The sequence below is a fragment of the Anopheles merus genome, chromosome 2L, assembly GCF_017562075.2.
Source record: "Anopheles merus strain MAF chromosome 2L, AmerM5.1, whole genome shotgun sequence".
NCBI lineage: Eukaryota > Metazoa > Arthropoda > Insecta > Diptera > Culicidae > Anopheles > Anopheles merus.
The window spans coordinates 3,392,181-3,413,272 of NC_054083.1; the positions used below are offsets into that span (position 1 = coordinate 3,392,181).

The following is a 21,092-nucleotide window of genomic DNA, read 5'->3' on the forward strand; positions in this document are numbered from 1 at the left end:
TGCCAACACTCCACCCCGTCAATCCTTTACGCTTTCAAGGATTTACTAAATAAATAGCGCGTTTGCTCAGTGACGATAAAGATGAAGTGTTTGAAGGGTGGTAACTTTCCTATACTGTATCGCAATCGCACTCAACATCAAGAACAGCGATTTTAACTACTGGTCTTTTTAGTGACTTGCCGTTTGCCGTCCGCACTACCACCTGCCTTATTCTGCCGTCTTTACCGGCTATCGTCTCCTCAACCTTCGCCCTCAACCAATTCTTCCGCGGACCCTCAGCGATGAGTACAAGATCGCCAACATTCAACCGACGCGTATCTTCGTGCCATTTGGACCTAGTGTTCAGGGCTGGCAAATACTCCTTCAACCAACGGTCCCACATCGCATCGGCTAAAGCTGTAGATCGTTTGTAGCTGCTTCTTAGTGTTTCTGCTAAATCTACGTTGGGACGCAGCTGCTCCTTGGTTCCGCACGAACTCCCTAACAGAAAGTGGTTGGGTGTAAGCGCTTCTGCATTTGACGAGCTTTGCGGCATATAGGTAAGCGGTCGGGAGTTGATCAGACTTTCTGAATCGGCTAATGCGGTTAGGAGTATCTCGTCGTTCAGTTTCCTACCGTCATCCAGTGCTAGCATAGCTTCCTTAACACTTCGCACCATCCGTTCCCATGCGCCTCCCATATGGGGTGCCGAAGGGGGATTAAATATCCATCTCGTCTGAACACCGGTGAATGTTTCGGCACAAGAGTAGTTGATGTCCGCCAGTTGTTTCGTGAGTTCATTATTGGCTCCAACGAAATTGGTCCCGTTGTCGGAAAATATCTCGCTGGGAGCTCCGCGTCTGCTAACGAAACGTCTTATCGCCATAATGCAGGCTTCAGTAGAAAGGCTGTGCGCTACTTCTAAATGCACCGCTCTCGTCACTAAACAGGTGAATACTGCAATGTAACGCTTTTCTTTGCGCCTCGAATTAACCACCTCGATCGGCCCTAAATAATCTACTCCCACTTTACAAAACGGACGTACATATGGAGTAAGCCTTGCTTCTGGCAACGGTGCCATTCGTGGCTGTAATGGTTGCGTCTTCTTGATTTTGCATCGTTGACAGTTTTTGGCGATTCTGGCCACGCTGGATCGCAGGTGTTTTAGGTAGAAACGTTGCCGTACTTCGTTTACCACAGTCTCGTTGTTAGCGTGACCAAAGCGTTGATGATACTCCCTCAAAATAAGTGTTGTAACGTAGTGTGTTTTCGGTAGAATGATGGGGTATCTTGTATCGAAGGGAATGTGATGAGCTTTGGCTGTGCGCCCATCGATTCGCAGGATCCCAAACTCATCTAAAAAGGGGGTTAAGCCATAAAGCGTACTATTGCGTGGTACTTGAGGTGCGGTTTCATTCTGAGTGGTGCGTGGGGCGTGAGTCGAGTTGGACTTAGCTAACACCTGAACTTCTTTCTCAAAAGCATCCATCTGTGCGTTTTGCAGCAGAAATCGTTCGGCTTTCTGGTATTCTTCGCTGGTTAGGGGTGTATGTTCTGCTGCTATTTTTTGTTTGATACTGCCGATTTGCCTTTTGGTGGCTTTGAGGGATTGTATTGGCAGACCTTTTGCTTTACGCCGACAATTGGAAACGAAACGCCAAAGATTTGCGACAGTTCGCACTAAAACTTTCCAACTGGAAATTCTGAATGCATCTACTACTAGCTCTCTATGGGGTGACGCTGGGCTTGAATGCACTGAGATGTAGCATGTTTTCCGTTCCTGGTTTGTAGCTTCAATCGGTTTTTGCGCAGGCCAGTTGTTCTCATTCAGATACAGAAACGCAGGCCCGTTCAGCCATCTGCCTTGTGGATCGATCATAGTATCCTTCCCCCACTTTGTTAAACAATCGGCAGGGTTTTCTTTAGTAGGGACGTGTCTCCATTCCTTTGAGTCTGATAGTGACAATATTTCGCCTACTCGACATGCTACAAACTGCTTTAGCTCATGGGTAGGTGTTCTGATCCACGAAAGCACTACTTCAGAATCTGTGTGGAAGTACGTGGCTTTAATTTCCAGGTCGTGGCTGTCGCATACCATGCGTTTTAGTCTTGCGCCCAGTAGCGCTGCCTGTAATTCTAGCTTGGGGATCGTCAGGTGTTGTAAGGGGGCTACTTTACTTCGTGCCATAACCAGCGCACAACGTATACCGCTAGGAGTCTCTTTTCTAAAGTAGGCCGCACAGCCGTACCCCAACTCACTAGCGTCGGTAAAATGTGCAATTGTAGGGGAGCATGTGTGTTTGACGCGTTCACTCCAAAGTAGCATCGCGGGATTCTTAGGGAATGGATACTGGGAAGTAGTGCCGTCCATCGTTTAAACTTGTTATACTGTGTTTCATTTAGTTCATCATCCCATTTTAGGTTATCACGCCAGAGATCTTGCATCATCATTCTGCCATGGATGAGCACTGGCGCCACAAGTCCCAATGGGTCAAACAGACTCATGATGATTCGCAGAACTATGCGCTTAGTAGGCTTCTTGGTGCCATCAATGTATGGTTTCAGCTCTTCATGCCAGTTTGCAGAAAATTTGAATGAGTCTGATACGGGGTCCCATATTATTCCAAGCACGCGTGGGTGCTTACCCTCTTGACCGAAGTTTATAAACAGATCACGATCGCTCGTTGATTCTTCCAGACCTTCGAGGACAGCATTGTTGTTGCTCACCCAGTTTCTCATATTGAATCCAGCCTGCGCATGAATGTGCCGTACTTGTTTTGCCCTATTAATTGCCTCTTCCAACGTGTCGCAACTATCGAAGTAGTCGTCCATGTATGTGCTTTGTTTGATAGCGGCTGCCGCTTCTGGATATATGTTGGCATGTTCTTCCGCATTTCGGTGCATTATATACTGGGCTGAGCATGGAGAACAAGAAGCTCCAAATGTTGCGACATCCATGATGTAGGTTTGTGGTTCATGGTTTGGATCGAAACGAAAGAGGAATCTTTGTGAGTGCTTGTCCTCTTCTCTTATACGGATTTGGTGGAACATTTTCTCAATGTCTCCCCCAAATGCCACCAGGCGTTGGCGGAATTTGCAAAGAACGGTGGGCAGCTGCACTAACAGGTCGGGCCCTTTCAACAGCTCCGAGTTCAACGATACTCCTCTTACTTTGGCTGCTGCATCCCACACTAAACGCTTTTTATCTGGTTTTCGGGGATGCCCAACTACATTGAGCGGTAAGTACCAGACCCTTTTTTGTTCGACCGAGTTCAACTCAGACTCCTCTGCCCTATGTGCGAAACCCTTTTCAACATACAATCGTATCTGATTATGTACGTTTTCTTTCAGGTCTGGGTCCTTTTCTAACTTTCTCTCGAGGGATCGAAGCCTTGCCATCGCCATCGGTTTACTGTCTGGAAAACGGAAATCATCGCTTTTCCACAACAAGCCCGTAGTGTAACGGCCATTGCACTTAGTTGTAGTGGTTTCTAATATTATTTTTGCCCTACGCACATCTTCAGGTTCTGACAGGAACTTGTTAAAGGAACACACAGCACTTTCCTCTAACGCAAAGTACTGCCGCATGGTCTCGTTCAGTTCTTGATCATTGTTTTCTTTGTTGCTGGAGGATCGGTGGCTATCCTCAATCAGATGGGTGTTGTGATAATGAGCGCTTTGACATCTCTCCTTATTACTTGCATTTATCGTTCCATAAATGGCCCACCCTAGCGCACTGCGAACGGCGATCGGCTCTCCAGGCTGCCCCGAACGTGTTTCCAGCGGTTTTAGCAATTCTACGTCTGCTAACCCGATGAGCACTTGTGGAACGGGGTGGTCGACGGTGAGAAGTGGAATGTCCTGCAAGTAGTAAAGGTTTCTTATCAGATGTTTTAAATTTGGGTTTTGTGGTGGAAGACTTAGCTTGTTGATAGTGTGAGCGGCCGCTATTGAATAGCGCCGCTCACCCCCTTTTGCCGAGATCTGCAGACTGACGCGACGAGAAGTAGCTTCATTCCTTTTGACGTCGGAAGTCCAATGAAGCTCTAGCGGATCCGGATCCCCTTTCAGCCCAAGTTGTTCCGCTAACGCTGCTTCCACCAGTGTGAGAGACGATCCTTCATCCAGGAACGCCAAGGTTTCGACGGTTACTGTGCCGTTGTATACTGAAACAGGCACAATCCGGAATAAGGTATCAGACGGCTTCTCCTTCATCTGATGGACTCTGCAGTCAGCTACCGTGGGTGTGGAATCTGGTGGACCCTCGTGAAGTAGCGTGTGGTGTCGTTCTCGACAACCCGAAACTTGGCAGACGTATCTGGATCTGCATAGATTGGACGCATGCATTCCCAAACATACATAGCACAGTTTGAATTTCCTCACGGTAGCTTGTCGTGCTTCAAGGCTCATGCGTTTAAAGCTATCGCAGTGTTTAACGCGATGTGCTGGATCGTGGCAGACTAGACATTCACCTGTCCCATAGGAAACTCTCTCTGGACCTTGTGGTTGGTTTCTAGCACTTGAGGTGAAGCTTGAAGGACTGGTATTCCTGTCTTGTTCGATGCTGTTGGTTGCTGGTGCATGTAGGAAGACGTGCGAACGGTCATGATTCCTTGCAGGCCTTGACGTGCTGGATTTAGGAGGAATGTACTTAGTTACATCGCTAGCCTTTTCTACCAGGTCTTCCATGAATAGGCCAAATTCATATAGCGTAGGCTCTATTTGGCGTTTGGCTTGGATTGCTCGTTTGTATGTGGCCCAATCCAACTGCCTTGACGCTGGTAGCTTATCGACAAGCTCTTCCAGCAACTCGTGATTAGCTAAGTAGTGCTTTCGGTCATCGGAACTAAGCTGGCTGCATAAGTGTTGAACAGCCAACCCAAATGTAATTAAGTCGTCCAAGCGTTCGGGTCTAGGTGGATGCACTTGTCGGATTTTCTGCACCATATCCGTAACCACGAGGGATGGTTTGCCAAACAGACGCTGGAGGGTTTTAATTACTAACGGCACGGATGAAGGTGAATCCAACCAGCCTTCAACCACATCCCGTGCTGCGCCAAACAAACACTCTTCCAGTCTAGCTAGATTTTCCACGTTTGAAAATCCACATGCTGCTGTTGACTCCACGTAGCTATTATAAAATCGTGGCCAGTCCCTAGGCGTTCCGCTAAACGCAGGTAATTTTCGTGGCCATGCTTGTCTGGCTGCAATCTGATCTGCAGTTGGTCTCAGACAGTTCACTGTCCTCTCTCTGTGCAACTTGTCTCTCACCATATCACTGTACCTTTCTTGGTTACTCGTCGAAGGTGTAAGGTGTTCCTGCATAGTTGCTTGGGGCTCCCAGCTGCTAGCGGCATGTGGTAAGTACGCATTTTGCTTTTGCACCCAATTCGCGGTCTTCATCTCACCTCTAACGACCGATGAGATTTCAGAGGCACTTTTTCCATCGCTCCGATTGGACCGTTTCTCGAGTTCGTCCATTCTACGCTGCAAGTCCATCTGCAGCTTCAAATGGTCGGCCATCATCTTTTCCTTTTCCGCGAGGAGACGCTTCACCGTTTCATTTTGCTCGGTCAGAAGCTTCATCAACGTGCATTTGGATGAACTTCTCGACATTTCACTAACTGCGTGGCGCGATCCACGTTCTGGTGCTCGTTGCTCGGATTCTCGCCCGGTCGCTTCCTGCTGCTCGGTGTGGATTGGCTTCCTTGTCGGCTCCTGATCGCCATCGCCATGGGCTGCTTTGGTTTCTTCTTGATGAACCAAATCGCAGCTAGCTTGAGGCTTACTGCCGGGCACCATTTTACTTTCACCTTCAGCATGATACTCGTCGACCTTTTCCGCGGCTTTGCACTTTTCACATGACCACTTTTCGTTTTTTACGCTCCACGAAACATTTGCACAGTCGAAATGGCTCCATCCGTTGCACTTATCGCACTGCACCATATTCGACGCACTATTCTTGCGATCGCATGCAATGCAATCGTGTCCTTTCGCGGCTTTCGGCATCTTGCACAATGTAGATTTGCAAACGGATCGAATATTCTTTGAATGCTGACTATTTTTAAAATTTGTTGCTTTAGAATTCACTAAACAAGTTTTAGAATTCACTAAACAATTAATTTTATTTCCGGGTTTTTGTAACGGCGATTTCACAAGCGAATAATGGTTTTCGAGTGTAGGTGCGGTTTAAAAATAGTCCGGTCTCTCAGCTGATCGTTTGCGTACTGCCCTTTTTTTGCGTACCGAGATAGCATGACCCTTGGTGACCCCTGTTCTCGACCGTGACCTAGTTTCTAATCTCCCCCTGTTTATCTTCTGTTGTCGGTGTTATCCTCCTGTCTAACGCCACCTGGTGCTCGGTTTGATAACCAGCCCGGATTATCGCGAATGGACAAGTGACAACCGATCTTTATAAACAAACATTTTATGTGCTGACAAACCGCATGGCAAACGTGCCAACACGGTCTTTCAACTGATCCTGACACCATACCGATCGTGGAATCGATCCCGATCCCATACCGCAGTGGTCTCCAACCTTTTAAGGATCACAGTTCAATTGGCTTTGAAAACAGATTAGCCGCGGATTACATTTTGTGGACTTAGAATCTTTTTGATAAAAATATGTTGAAATCATTTTCTAGACATTCTTGTTGAAATGTTTATCTCGATTATGGCGAAAAAATACACGATGTGGAGTGTATTAAACTTTTCTATAAAAAAAAAACAATTCTTTCGCGGACCATTTCTTTGCACGCCACGGGCCACAGCTTGGATAACTGCTACAAAAACCATACCGGTCCTGAACTCATAACGATACTGGAACCGATCCTGACCCCATGCAGATTCTGTTACATACGGGTACTGGAACTAATCTCAAACTCATACTGCTTGCTTTTATAATTCGGGACTTGAATAGTATCTGAATCTGTCTCAATCATGGCACTATGCAATGCAGTCTAGTTGTTTGAATCGAATGAGGATTATCGAATGAAGTTTTGATTTGTTTGTTTATTTTATTTTTATTTATTTATTTTTTTTGGGTGCTAAAATTAGGCCAATATATGAAAAAATCCCGAAAAATCACGCAAAAGAAAAATCACGTGCAACTATAGAATTCTGACTGTAACTCGTATCATTCTTTCCTTACACCTCGAAACACTCAAAACCAAGTCGGCGTTGCGTTTTCCATAACCAAAGTTGTTGCCATTGTATGGATGTAAACTAAACAAAAATCATCCAAGCTACCGCTGGAAAGTAACGCTGATCAGCCTTTACTAGAATTTTATAATAGAGATAGCAGGTCCATTCGTATAAAAACCGACACTACTTTTTCTTCGGCTTTTTGTCCCTCCTCTGGAGTGCCACAAGGCTGCGTCTTGAGCCCTCTATTATTCGTAGTTTTTGTCAGTGATGTTCATGAAATTCTCCCGTCCGAAGGTCATTTACTGTATGCTGATGATTTAAAAATAAATTAAACTATCAGAATACACAGCGACCGCCATCGGCTCCAGGAGTTTCTTAACTCATTATCTTTATGGTGTTCCTACAACCAGCTAAGTCTTTGCCCTGAAAAATACGCTGTAATATCCTTCTGTCATAACCGCAACTCTGTCAGTAACGAATATTCGCTCTCCAATTCTGTGCTGTCTCGAACCTCCCTTATACGTGGTCTTGGCGTCCTTCGGGATGACAAATTATCACTAAACGAAGATTTAGAGTCGATTGTCGCAAGTGTAGTACTTGTATATCGCTGGAGCTTATATGTAGACTCACCAGTGATTTTCGTGATCCACTTTGCCTCAAGTCACTTTATTGTTCTTTAGTTATATCAACGTTGGAATACGCTTCAGTGGTCGTTGGTCCAGTCCGTTCTGGATGGATCTTAAGATTTGAAAAGGTCCAAAAGCGTTTCACAAGGTTCGCTTTTCGACGAATGGCAGGCCCCAATTCCGCTATGCCCAGCTACGAATCTCGTCGCAATTTGCTAGGTCTAGAATCCCTGGAAGTAAGACGCTCCCAAGCGCGCGTCCAATTCATCGGACGCATGTTTAATGGTCACATTGATGCTCCCACTCTCCTTGAGCAGATTGGATTGTACGCACCATCTAGAATTTTAAGGGCACGTAGCGAACTAAAAATGGTTTCTCGTCACACCACGTTTGGTTCCAACGAGCTTCTTCTCCTGTGTGTTCGCGCTTTTAATATTAGCACAGATCCTCCCCACCCCCGTTTATAATCCTTTATAATTCTTTTCCCTGATGCTCTTCCCTATCCTCTTCATTTCCTCATCCTCTTTTTGCGACTATCATATCTAATCTTATTTACTCTTCTTTTCTTTTGTTTCTATTTTAATCAAATATCTGTTTTCATGTGGTCAAAAGTTAAAGAGAAGAGTATTAGGAATTAAGATAGGTTATGTTAGCAATTAGATAGATTTAGGAATTGTGAAACCATTAGGCTGAAAATTTGAATAAACTTGAATTGAATTGAAAAATTTGTTACGAATAGGCAGTGTGAGTCGACGACAGTAGCTTTTGATATTTTTTTAATAAAAAACGTTAATTTTAGTTTTACTAAACCACAATACAAATATTTGCTGTTTTTACATGCAGCTATTTACATTCCGTATAAGCCAGACAGTAAAAGATTTGGAAGTTATTTTTTCTCGGGGAAACTAGTTTCAAACGAGCTTTTATTGTTTTTTTATGCGAGCGGGCGAATCATATTTTTGTGGAATGAAAAGCGGCGAGCATCCGCTCACTAATGAGAGCGTGCGATCCTTATGATTCCCGAACCTTATGATTCTTCTTGCGCATGTCTAATATAAACATACCGTAACCGTTCAAATAGACATATTTACTTAAACGGCGCTACAACCGCTTTGCCCAAGATCCAACCCAAGATCGCTACAACCGACCCAAGATAGATGAATTCTGGGACGACTTCAAACGTGCGTTCACCTATCTGTACGTCACGCCTACGTAGATTCTGATTATTTATTGGTAGGCCCGCTGATGTTGCCACCATCAATTTGGTCTTTGCCTCGTTTATCTGCAATCCGAGGCTCTCTGCCGCCTGCTCGATCCCTTGGCAGGCTTCTGCTACATAGGAGAGCCGCAGACCAATGATGTCTATATCATCAGCGTATGCCAGGATCTGGGTTGACTTATAGAAAATGGTTCCCGTAGTCTCCACCCTCGAGTCGCGGATGGCCCTCTCTAGCGCCAAGTTGAATAGGAGACAGGCAAGCCCGTCCCCCTGGCGCAGACCCTTGGTGGTAGCAAAAGGTCCTGAGAGTTTTCCATCCACCCTCACCTGACATGTGACGTTGGTCATAGTCATTCTAACTAGCCTTATCAGTTTGTCCGGGATTCCAAAAGAGCTCATAGCGTCATACAGTTTAAAAATCAGTGGCGCAAACAGTAGGCGGACACATTGGCGGCCAGGGGCCTTGTTGATTTGAGAACTCCGTGGATGATAAGTCTAGTTTATGTTACAGTGTAGTGGAGTGCAGAGTAGTTCCGGTAGGGGTCCCGTACTCTAGAAGGACTAGAAGGTTGTTTCTGTGAATGAACGATGATGAGGTTCCGTGACCGAGGAACCCTGAACTCTTTTATCCCCACCGTCAGCAAAAAAAATAATCAATAGTCAGTTCCATGGATCAAAAAAGCCGGCTGCGATGATTCTCGCTCAAACAATTCCCCCCTCTCCCTTATTGTATCACTCGCTCACAACGTAAATTAGGTCCCTTAGTATTTAAGTGATGTATGTAGGCCACGGAGGACATATACTTTATCAAGAAATAAATAAATAAATACAATGATCGGAGATTTATTCTGATGCATACCCAAAGCGATTCGAGCGAAACGTTAGTGTGAGTGAATACCGAGCACGTTAGGTTAGCCGAACATTCTATTAGAACGCCTCCTCGACGAGAGAGAGAGAACTATTTGCTGGGTTACGATCGCAGTGAAAAATCTGATAAGAGTCGTCGGTGATGAGCGATGATGGTATTGAGTTGTCTAGCCATGTGTCGGTCAGCACTCATACATTGAAATCTGAGTTATACACAGCGAGCCGGATTTCGTTTAATTTTGTTCGTAAACCTCGGACGTTTTGCTAATAGAAAAACAGATCGATTTTGAATGTCAAGAGGGAAGCTGAATCTGTTATAGTGCTTAAGATTGTACTGGTGCTTAAATTTGTTCTGGTGCTATTATTTGCACAGTGAGGGATTGTTCTTTTGTAGATGGTGCTGTTGGTTCAGAGGTGCAGGCTCGTGGGCCGTTGAAAGTGGGTCTCGAGGTGCTGGTGTGGTCGCCAAAAATTTGGGGATGTAGTGGTGCGTTGGTCAATGAATTCACGGTAGATTATTTATTTGTGTCACGTTGATGGGGACAGAGCCTTGCTCTTAAGGTCAAGTGACATCCCGACTTTAGATGAGATTAAAGTCAATGTGCTTGCCTCTCTGCCATGAAGTACAAGCTTATCGATGATGACGTCACCAGTGTCCAGTTGGGTAATTACCATATCACGCATTTCCTCGTCAGTAACCGAAGAGGCGACGTGTAATATATAGCCAGAATTGGGACGAAGGTGTAACGGGGGCTATATCAGTGTTCAAAATAGCTGCAGAGTTCGCATCTTCTTCTTCTTCTTTGGCCCAACAACCGCTGTCGGTCAAGGCCTGCCTGTACCCACTAGTGAAGTGAGCTTGGCTTTCAGTGACTTTTTTTTATTACCATAGCAGGATAGTCAGTCCTACGTATGGGGGCACGGTCTATTCGGGACTTGAACCCACGACGGGCATGTTGTTAAGTCGTACGAGTTGACGACTGCACCACCAGGCCGGCCCTAACAGTTCGCATCAGGTGGCTAAAAACTACAAGCCTACGTTTAGGTGTATTGCGTTGGGGTGCGTTACGGGAACCCCAGTCGACTTCGCCTGGGCGCAAACTTAGTGGTGTGGTAGTAGTGATGATATTTGCAGAGCCCGGAATATTCAAACTAGAGTTGGGCAAAACGCACAAAAAAGCGGAACTGGGTCCGGACGATTTTAACAAATTTCGGACCCAGTTCCAAAGGGTAGGTTCAATCCGAAAAACCGGAACCGCTCGGAATCGTCCGGAATCGTCCGGAATCGTCCGGAATCGTCCGGAATCGTCCGGAATCGTCGGAATTGTGCAGGGTCGTGGAAACCGTCCGGAATCGCCCGGAATTGACCGGAATCGCCCGGAATCGCCCGGAATCGCCCGGAATCGCCCGGAATCGCCCGGAATCGCCTGGAATCGTCTGGAATCGTCGGAATAGTCGGTATTCCATTTCATTTCATATCATTTATTCTGTGCATAGCCTAATACAAATAGATACAAACAGTAACACAAGAAGCTAGCGTGCATGTCGAACGATATTGAGAAACTCAGTGCGCGATATTGCTGGCTTAAATGTACGACAGACACAATTGACATATGCACGGCGGCCGGAACGTGAACTTGAATCTTCTGGAATCGTCGGAACAGTCGGAATCGACCGGAATCGTCCGGAAACGTCGGAATCATCCGAAATCGACCGGAATCGACCTGAATCGTCCGGAATTGTGCGGAATCGTAGTCAATCAATAGTAGTGAATGTGAGAAGCCAGTGTCTTACTTTTCCCTGATTTTGATATAGTGTTTTGTTAATTATTTCGCTTTCACTCCGTCATTTTATTTTTTTTGAAAAAAAATTGTTACAACTAAACGAAATAAACTAAATTTAATCAACCCTCCTGTCAATATGACGGGTTCCGTAGAGATAGTTATACCACATATATGAAAATCTATGAAACTTAAGAAAATAATACTTATGCTACAAACTTATAGTATGTTATGATAAATTTACGAAAAGAAAAAAATCGAAATTAAACAAAAGGTATTGTTCGTATTTCACTGCAAAGTTCAAATTCCGTCAAATTGACGGTTTCCGTAAACCTAGTGTTAATCAACAGCTAATCACATTCTTACATCTGTACTATTTAGATTTCTAAAACTACGCACGGCGCCAATTATGCACACAGTTATCAAGTCATACGACTTTAATAACATGTCCTTTATAGGTTCGATTCCTAAGCTCTTTTGTTCTGGGTTCCGGGTAAGCTCTTTTGATGCCAGTATACTAAGAGGTTTCATGAACGCTCCAAACATTTTGGGGAAACCGTACTTGCCGGAGGTGCATGCAAAGCAATGACAGATAAACTGAAATATGTATTAAATGAGGCTTCTCACATTCACTACTATCGATTGACTACAATTACGGACGATTCCGGTCGATTTCGGATGATTTCGGATGATTCCAGACGATTCCGGACGATTCCGGGCGATTCCGGGCGATTCCAGCCGATTCAGGTCGATTCCGACTGTTCCGACAATTCCGGACGATTCCAGACGATCCTGGGCGATTCCGACGATTCCTGACGATTCCGGACGATTCCGGACGATTCTGCACGATTCCGGACGATTCCGGCTGATTCTGGAAGATTCCGGACGATACCGGACGATTCCGGTGGAACTAGCGATTCTTTCTCTCTGGAATCGGAATCGGAATCGGAATCATACTTGCCGGAACCGGAGCGGAACCGTAGGTGCGATCCGGAGAACCCATCTCTAAGTCAAAGCAGTGTTGGTTGCGTAAGTGTTTTATGTTTTCATAGATGTGTGAATATCAAATAAGGATAATACATCCTTGCGAATGTTATCCAAAGCGGCAGAAACACGGCAATCAAATTCACTTAGCAATTCTAATTTTAGATCGATCAGTGTAACAGATAACTATTCTAAGAAAGCACCTTTCCCACGGCAGCGCACATCCCTGCAGCTAGGACATAACCAGAGTAAAGGGGAATCATCCCGCTTCAACTCCAGTACAGCAGCTTCATAAATATCCAGGAACGTAAGATAGTATAAACTGGAGCTAGTCTCGTGGTACAGTCGTTAACTCGTACGACTTAACAACACATGTCCGTCATGGGTTCAAGCCCCATATGGACCGTGACGCCATACGTAGTACTGACTATCCTGCAATCGGAGGTAATCCATAAGTCACTGAAAGCCAAACCCCACAACTGGTACAGGCAGGCCTTGACCGGCAACGGTTGTTGAGCCAAAGAAGAAGATGGCACAGTAACCATCACATTAATATGCATCGGTGTCGTTTACAAGAGAAGAACAGGTTGGACACACTGCCGACATGGTTGATATGACAGACTCACTCGATAATCAGCAATAAAATTGGTAAGCAGCGACGACTGATGAACGGATTCAAACACAAAATACACAGGACACCATCAGTTATGAGATGTCGTCAGAGGTGCAGAGCACCACGGTCTATAATCCGACTGAAGTGCAAAATATTTCGGCTGAGCACAACATAGAAACAGTGATCCGATCACAACGTTAACATGAAGAACAAACGAAGCACAATTGAAACACAACCACACCAATAGCATCAATGCTTTATGATATGAATCACTATCAGCTACCTGTTTTACAACTGTTCATTTAATGAAAAAAAGCATTCGACAAAATAATGAAACCTAGATATACAGGCCTATTATATTGCGTTCGGCATTCGAGAAGATTCACTCGCACGTTCATTATGTTCATTTTCGTATCGTTTTGCTAGCGACGTTCCGCTTCGAGTAACTCATCGGCAGATTCGAGTCGACGAAGTAAAAATCGGTACCGTATTGCTCGAACAGGAAGGTGCATTCGAGAGATTTTCTGCCGACAGCTCTAGCTGTCGGAAACGTGCAAATTTAACCTTAAAAAGAATTTAAGCTGCTATCTACCTATGTAATTAAGTTTAACATAAGTTTATAAACACTCTCATCACTCAGATTTACCTCATTTCCAACAAAATTATGGAAAAAAATGATTTTAAAGAAGTGCTGAATCCGTTTGTTTACACTCACTCCGACGCCGGTTGCTTCGACCAACTGTCAAACACACAGATGCTAGAACAAAAATGTCGATGAAACCTTCATCGATTCGAATGGCGAAAACGGTACCAATTTTTCTCCCGTTAGACTCGAGTGCTTCCGACGGAATCGAATGTCATTCGAGTAAAATAATAGGCCTGATAATCGATGCGTTCGTTCGTTCGATAAAATGTACTATTATATGATATAGATTCATGGTTCTTTTTAATTTGATTAACGTTAGCAGAGATTATCATCATTAGATAAATCATTAGGTAAATCATTAGATCATGTTGACATTTTACCAATGGTACAGATAAAAGCCCACGTCACCAATTTAATGCTATTGATAAAAAAAACCTAGATCACCAGTCTAATTCTATTTTAATTATCAATTCGATCGGAGTTGAGAAAATGAACTCCAAAGAACTTTTTTTCCAAACTAATCAACACAAAAAAAATCATTAACGTCTCGAAGTCACGATTTTTATAATAATTTAATATTAAAAATCTTCTCACAGTGTTATGCATAATAATGTAATATCACATTGTTCTGTAGCATTCCCACAAGAATATTTTAAGTGACATACCTGTTTTTTCCTTGATTTCGCACAACACAGCAAACAAAACTGGTTTCATCCTGTGGCAGTTAAGTGTGTGCTTGCGAGCTTGGGCCTCATCCAGGGATTGGTCAGTAATGTTCATGATTTGCTGCAAAATTTCGCCAATATCTTGTTTCCTAGGATCGTTGTCCACTCCTGCTTGACCATCGTTGGTCGGCATGCCATAATTTGGTGGCATTAAGCCACCGTGACCTCCCATCATTCGATTCGGATCTTCCATTGAGATGATAATTGTGGTAGAGATCGTTCAATAGTATCCTACCTGAAAAAAAGATAAATGTGGATAAAAAATACATTTACTAAAATACACATTTTTTTCACTCATAATCTAAAAGTTACTGTCTCGTCGATGTTAGGTTATATGGTTCTATGATGATATATTATAATGATACCCGTATAAATTTCACAGTTATTTTTCTCATTTGCACGGACAGCCACTGTAGGGAGGGCCGACCTGCAAAATACAACCTTATTATATTGGTACAGAATGTTGGATTTCCTATATTCCTAAACTGAGTGATAGAAACATTATTGTCTTTCAGATAATAAAAAAGTGGGTGATAGATAGCATTTATTATACCACAGTACAGGTAAGCACAATAAGCGATATAGTTTTGTACTCTTGGAGCATTAGCTCCCCGTGTAGGGTAATTGTGAATGTCTACTCCTCTCACGACTCTTTGCGTAAGATATGAAGGTATACGTCTTTTTATTAGATTATCAATGAATATCATTGTCTGATACGTCACTCTCTGTTTTATGGACATCCATTGTAAGACCATTCTCATTGTAACAGAAGAGGTATAACGCCCACAATCAAGGATAGCCCGCATTGCCTTATTCTGCAGCCTTCGAAGTCGCGTAAACTGTGTTTCAGTCGCCAGAAACAAAATCGAGGCACAAAAATCTAGATGAGGTCCAATAAGTGATAAGTATAATTGTATCTTACCACAACGGTTTACATCCTTTCTCAGTCTGCAAATAACTCCAACCTTTTTGGCCACTTTCTTTATAATGTTGTCCATATGGTAAATCTAAATACGGGTAAATCCGTAAATCTGAGTTTATCGTCAACTATCACTCCTAAATATTTTATACTAGATACAATTTCTACAGATACATTAAAGGGTTTTCAATGATATTATTGACATGTTCAGCGAGTTGTTGATTCGTTCGAGCATATAATTGACTCTTTCAGCGAGATATATACAGGGTTTTCCATTCCAATTAACAACTGTCCACAGTCAACTAGCAATCCTCGATTTGAAAAACACGATTGTCTACCACTTACAAACAAGTCAAGCCGTTTTTGGTACACTGTCCATTTCAATTTCACAATTGTCGTCTTCGAAAACACACGTCAGATGCGGCACGGGTTGTTTTGGTTTTGGCTGGAACGTGTATCACTTGTGTATAAGAATTGCACCATGCTGTAAACAGGTCTTGATTGAATATGAGAATATGAAAAAGTTGAGCAATATGGACATGCTAAGCAGTTTTATCATTTGGTTTTAGTTATTATTGGAGCGTTACAGTTTTTAAGTTATTTTGGGACGTTGTAATTTTTTTTTTCATTTGCTACCAGTAAAAGCACTGATTAATGTACAAATTTTTGCATTGTATTAAAAATTAAAATATAGATAAAACTGCCTAACATGTCCATGTTGCTCAGCTTTCCCAACTTCAAGTGATACACGTTCCAGCCAAAACCAAAACAACCCGTGCCGCATCTGACGTGTGTTTTCGAAGACGACAATTGTGAAATTGAAATGGACAGTGTACCAAAAACGGCTTGACTTGTTTGTAAGTGGTAGACAATCGTGTTTTTCAAATCGAGGATTGCTAGTTGACTGTGGACAGTTGTTAATTGGAATGGAAAACCCTGTAATTGTTCGGAACTAGGCGTTGACATGTTCGGTTATACTGTAGAGCTGTCACTTTCGTACCCCTTGGACTGCAGCTTGGATCATTCTCATCAGAAGGTAAACAAACGGTTTTCAAAAAAATATGCTGGTTTTAACTAATTTATCTATTAAAATGCTTGGTGTCGCTGACGACAATTTTGGCGTAAAAACAAAGCGCTGCTAGGTCAATAAATGCTGACTAGCTACGTTATGCAACGCGCCAGCGATGCGCGCTGGTTTAACGATTAGATGAAAGAATAGGCTAAGAAGAATAGACTAAGAAGAATATGCTGATCGACGACGGTCAGCAATTTCAGAATATAAAATCAATTGAATAAATTAATGAAGCGATTATTTGCCAAGAGCCAGTTGGTGTGTTTATTATTGTGCTTAAGTCGGCGTGTACTATGCCTGTCTTAAGCTGCTGCTCCGAAAGACACTTTCGTGTGCGCGACACTTGGGGAATGGCTATTTGCTAATTTTAGGACATCTAAGAATGAAAAATTACACGCGTCGGCACAGGGTGTAAACAAAACAAACGAGAGCTCAATAATATCGCCGAACATGTTCAATATCTCGATGAAAGAGTCAATTATATGCCTGAACGAATCAACAATTCGCTGAACATGTCAATAATATCATCGAAAACCCGGTAAGAATGAAGAATTGAATGCTGCAGCACAGGGTGTAAACAAAACAAATGACAACACTACAGAATCGCTGAATATGTCAACGCCTACTTCCGAACAATTCTATATCTCTCTGTAAGAGTCCATTATATGCCTGAACGAATCCTACAACTCGCTGAACATGTCTATATAATCCTAGAAAACCCAGTATTTATTACTAATTGAGTGGGTAGGCTAAATAGTCTTCGACACACAAGCAAGACTTTAGTTTTTTCAGCATTCAATTTGAGTTTCTTATGTTTTAGCCACCCATTGAGTGAGTCCAGATCCTGATTAAGTTTCCTAACAATATCACAATGATCACTACCACTAATAAAGATGACTGTGTCATCCGCAAATAAATTGATGTCGCAATGCTGTAAAACTCTTTTCAAATCGTTAATATACATTAAGAAAAGTATTGGTCCTAGAACACTTCCCTGAGGTACTCCTAAGGTGTTCTCGACGGCACTTGATATTTTGTTATTAAATATTCTGTGTTCTGTTTTGGAGATAACTCTCGAACCATCGTAATTCGTTGCCTTTAATGCCAAAACTCATTAACAATTTTAATAATAGTGGCATCGAAATTGTTTCAAATGTCCTTTTAAGGTCGAGGAATACAGCAATTGTAGTATTTTTACCGTCAAAAGCTTCCTTCCATTTTGCCAGCACTAGGTTAAGAGCCGATTCGCAAGAATGGCCAACCCTATAACCCGACTGTACAGGTATAAATAAATGATTGCTGTATATATATTGTACTAATTGTGCTTTAACAACTGTCTCTAATACTTTTTCAAAAATATTTAATTTGTTTATAGGCCTGAATTCATTTGCAAGAACAGTTCCCGATACTTTTTGTATAGGTACAACAAGAGACTCTTTCCAGGAGGTTGGAAACACTCCTATCGTGATCGAATAATTAATAATGTTTAGTAGTTCATGTCCTACAGTGTGAAAACAAACTAGTAAGATTTTTGAATTGACATTATTGATTCTTAATGAATTATTTAGAATTTTATCCACGTTTTTCAATTGTCCGTAGGAGATAGATCTAAATTTAAATATATAATCTGTTCCTAGAAGACTGGCGTAAGCTTCATTTATTTGACCAATACCATGATGAATGCCCAATACACTCTGGACAAATAATTTATTAAAAGTTACGGCAATTTTCTCGGAGTCATACACCGTCGATCCATTGAATACTATACAAGGACTATTAATAGTTCCTCTTGGATTGAGTAAAGATTTTAGGATTTTCCAAAGTTCCTTACTATTCTTTCTATTATGATTAATTTTATGTTCAAAATACGATTTTCGGGTTGTAATTAAAGCTCTACTTTACAAATTTCTAGCTGTTTTATAAATTATCCAATCAGAATTCTGGTTTGTTAGGAGAAATTTGCTATGGTATTTGTCTCGTTTATGTTTCTGCTTGGCCAATTGAATTGTGTACCATTTAGCTGAACAATTTGTGTTTATTATTTTCTATTTCACAAGGTGTGACATACTATTCTCTAAGAACGTTGTTAACCTTAACTTAACTGTTAACTGTTCTTATTTGCTGCAATACAATTTATACATTAAAAAAATATAATCTTTTGTGCACTGTACCGTTGTGTGGTTGTCACTGTCATCATTCTCCAAGCATTTTAATAGATAAATTAGTTAAAACCAGCATATTTTTTTAAAAACCGTTTGTTTACCTTCTGATGAGAATGATCCAAGCTGCAGTCCAAAGGGTACGAAAGTGACAGCTCTACAGTATAACCGAACATGTCAACGCCTACTTCCGAACAATTCTATATCTCGCTGAAAGAGTCAATTATATGCCTGAACGAATCTACAACTCGTTGAACGTGTATATATAATCCTCGAAAACCCTGTATGTCCAAAGCGTCCACATTTGTAACATCTCATTACATGGAAGGACTCTGTCACTAGACAGCGATCAAAACCTTATCTTTTTTGTAAAATAAAGAGCTGTAGCGGAATCCACTTCCATCAGTACATTATATTTCTGAAATTTAAAAGGCTTGTTTTCATATCGATCTAAGATTTTGATACATTTACCATGTATACCTTCGTTTTGGATTTTGATCAAATCAATTATTTCCTCATTTGATACCATACCAATCCAAACGCGTTTTATCACATGACCGATCCTATTGGTGCGTTTACAATTGTTCCGCACTGTAACCCATTCGTTTTCACACAAAATAGATTGCATACCAGAACTTGTTTGCAATGATGGTTGGGAATTCTTATTAGACGTGCATGTATTAGAGCTATCTTCACCCATAGTATTTAGTCCCACTGGCTTTTCTACTTGTATCATATGTACCTTACCACTACGCTCGCACTTGGCAACTGAGAGTTTAGCGTTAAGCGTCTCAACTAAACCGCATTTCAGTATCTCAAACTTGAGAGCAAATTCTTTCATGAGGGATTCAAAGTCTGCATCTTGCATCGCTTTTCATTTACCCAAATCATTCCTCCCTAAATTCTTTTTGTCACACGCGTCACAACAGAAAACGATGTTAGTCGATTAATTGATCATACGCGCTGCCACACTACTAACTTTCGTACAATCTGCGTGAAAGCCTTGGTCGCAACCCACACACACCAACGAACAGTCACCGGCAAGTATGTGTCCAGAGCACTTTACGCACTCCATGACACTTCTTCGTTGACTCAACAGCTACACACAACACATTAAAACGTTAACAAATACTTATCCTTATACCATCAAACTATATATAAATTACCACACCCATTCAGTTAGGGTCATAATAACAGAACTGTTCGGATGCTTCTCGTCAAATTCACACTTTAAAAACCCAATTGAACACGGAGCTACAGATGCACAGACACTCTACATTTGTCAATTGTCAACAATGTGGTGATGAGAAAAATGAACTTTTTGTCGGAATCGATTCCAGCAAGCTCCAAAGTTTTCTGGAATCGATTCCGGATAGTAGGTCCAGAATTAGTTTTCGGAATCGATTCCATAATCGGCTCCTGGTCTGGAATCGGCTCTGGAATCGGAATCGGCTCCGGAATCGGAATCGGAATCGGCTCCGGAATAGGAATCGGCTCCGGAATAGGAATCGGCTTCGAAATCGGAGTCAGTTTCGGCATCCTTATAAGAATAGACGTTTGAATCGATTACAGGGTTTTCGAAGATTATATAGAAGCGGTTTCCAATGACCGATCGATGACGACCGATAGTTCATTCTGTGAAATGATTTACCGATGAACAGGTTTTGGTTCATTTTAAGCTAAAATTTGTTCACTGGGGGACCGTTGAAATTCATTTTTGTTCATTTCATGAAATTCATTATAGTTCATTTTGGTTCATTTTGATTCATTTTTATTCATTTCATGAAATTTTTGTTTCCTGGATCGTGTTGTAGATATAACTGAAGTTTATTTATGTTCATCAAGTTCATCGCAAACTATCGATCATCATCGATCGTTGGTCAGAAAGGGCCTCTATATCTCGCTGAAAGAGTCTGAACAAAACAAAAACTCGCTGAACATGTCTATATACTACCTCAGCACCATTTTTCGATCGAAAAAATTCGCAGCTCAATGCGTCGCGGATTTTTCCCCATACAATGCGGAACGATCGAATTTTTGTAGCATAGTTCATTTTGCTCGTGAGTGTCATGGTATACCAGTTTTCTAAAAAAAAACAATAAAAATAACACCTTGGCGGCGAAATGAGTGTTAAATGACGCCAGCATGACAGCCGTATCGATCGATTTTTTCGATCGAAAAATGGTGCTAAGGCCGATAATCCTCGAAAACCCTGTTATGCTACGTATTTTTAGTCACAAAGAATCAAAACATACTTGTAAACGATCCATTCTCATGGAGATTCCAATTCTGGTCAATTCTGATGCCGTTACGCGTCATCCATCAATTACGTAACGCAAAAATTGCAATTTTTTTC

At 42.2% G+C, this 21,092-nt stretch overlaps 2 protein-coding genes across 12 annotated transcripts in view; both read right to left on the reverse strand.

Annotated features, from left to right (window-relative positions):
• The window catches only part of LOC121591477 (homeobox protein extradenticle), a 57,786-nt gene that overhangs the window by 10,708 nt on the left and 25,986 nt on the right, over nucleotides 1-21,092 (reverse strand). For 10 of the 11 annotated variants that reach the window (XM_041912002.1, XM_041912012.1, XM_041912009.1 and 7 more), the window contains one exon: nucleotides 14,527-14,821. In XM_041912002.1, coding sequence (XP_041767936.1) covers nucleotides 14,527-14,779 — 253 coding nt within the window. In that variant the 5' untranslated portion in view covers nucleotides 14,780-14,821. The remainder of the gene's footprint in view (nucleotides 1-14,526; nucleotides 14,822-21,092) is intronic. The other variant, XM_041912011.1, reaches the window with a different exon arrangement.
• Nucleotides 2,268-8,953, reverse strand: LOC121591476. The gene is made up of 2 exons (XM_041912001.1): nucleotides 4,219-8,953; nucleotides 2,268-4,145 (listed from the first exon to the last, which is right to left on the reverse strand). The coding sequence occupies exons 1-2, from the start codon at nucleotides 5,986-5,988 to the stop codon at nucleotides 4,128-4,130; spliced, it is 1,788 nt and encodes a 595-aa protein (XP_041767935.1). The 5' UTR covers nucleotides 5,989-8,953; the 3' UTR covers nucleotides 2,268-4,127.

Bases quoted from the DNA above. Each gene is read 5' to 3' on its own strand.
- LOC121591476 (XM_041912001.1), bottom strand. From the start codon at position 5,988: ATGCCGAAAGCCGCGAAAGGACACGATTGCATTGCATGCGATCGCAAG.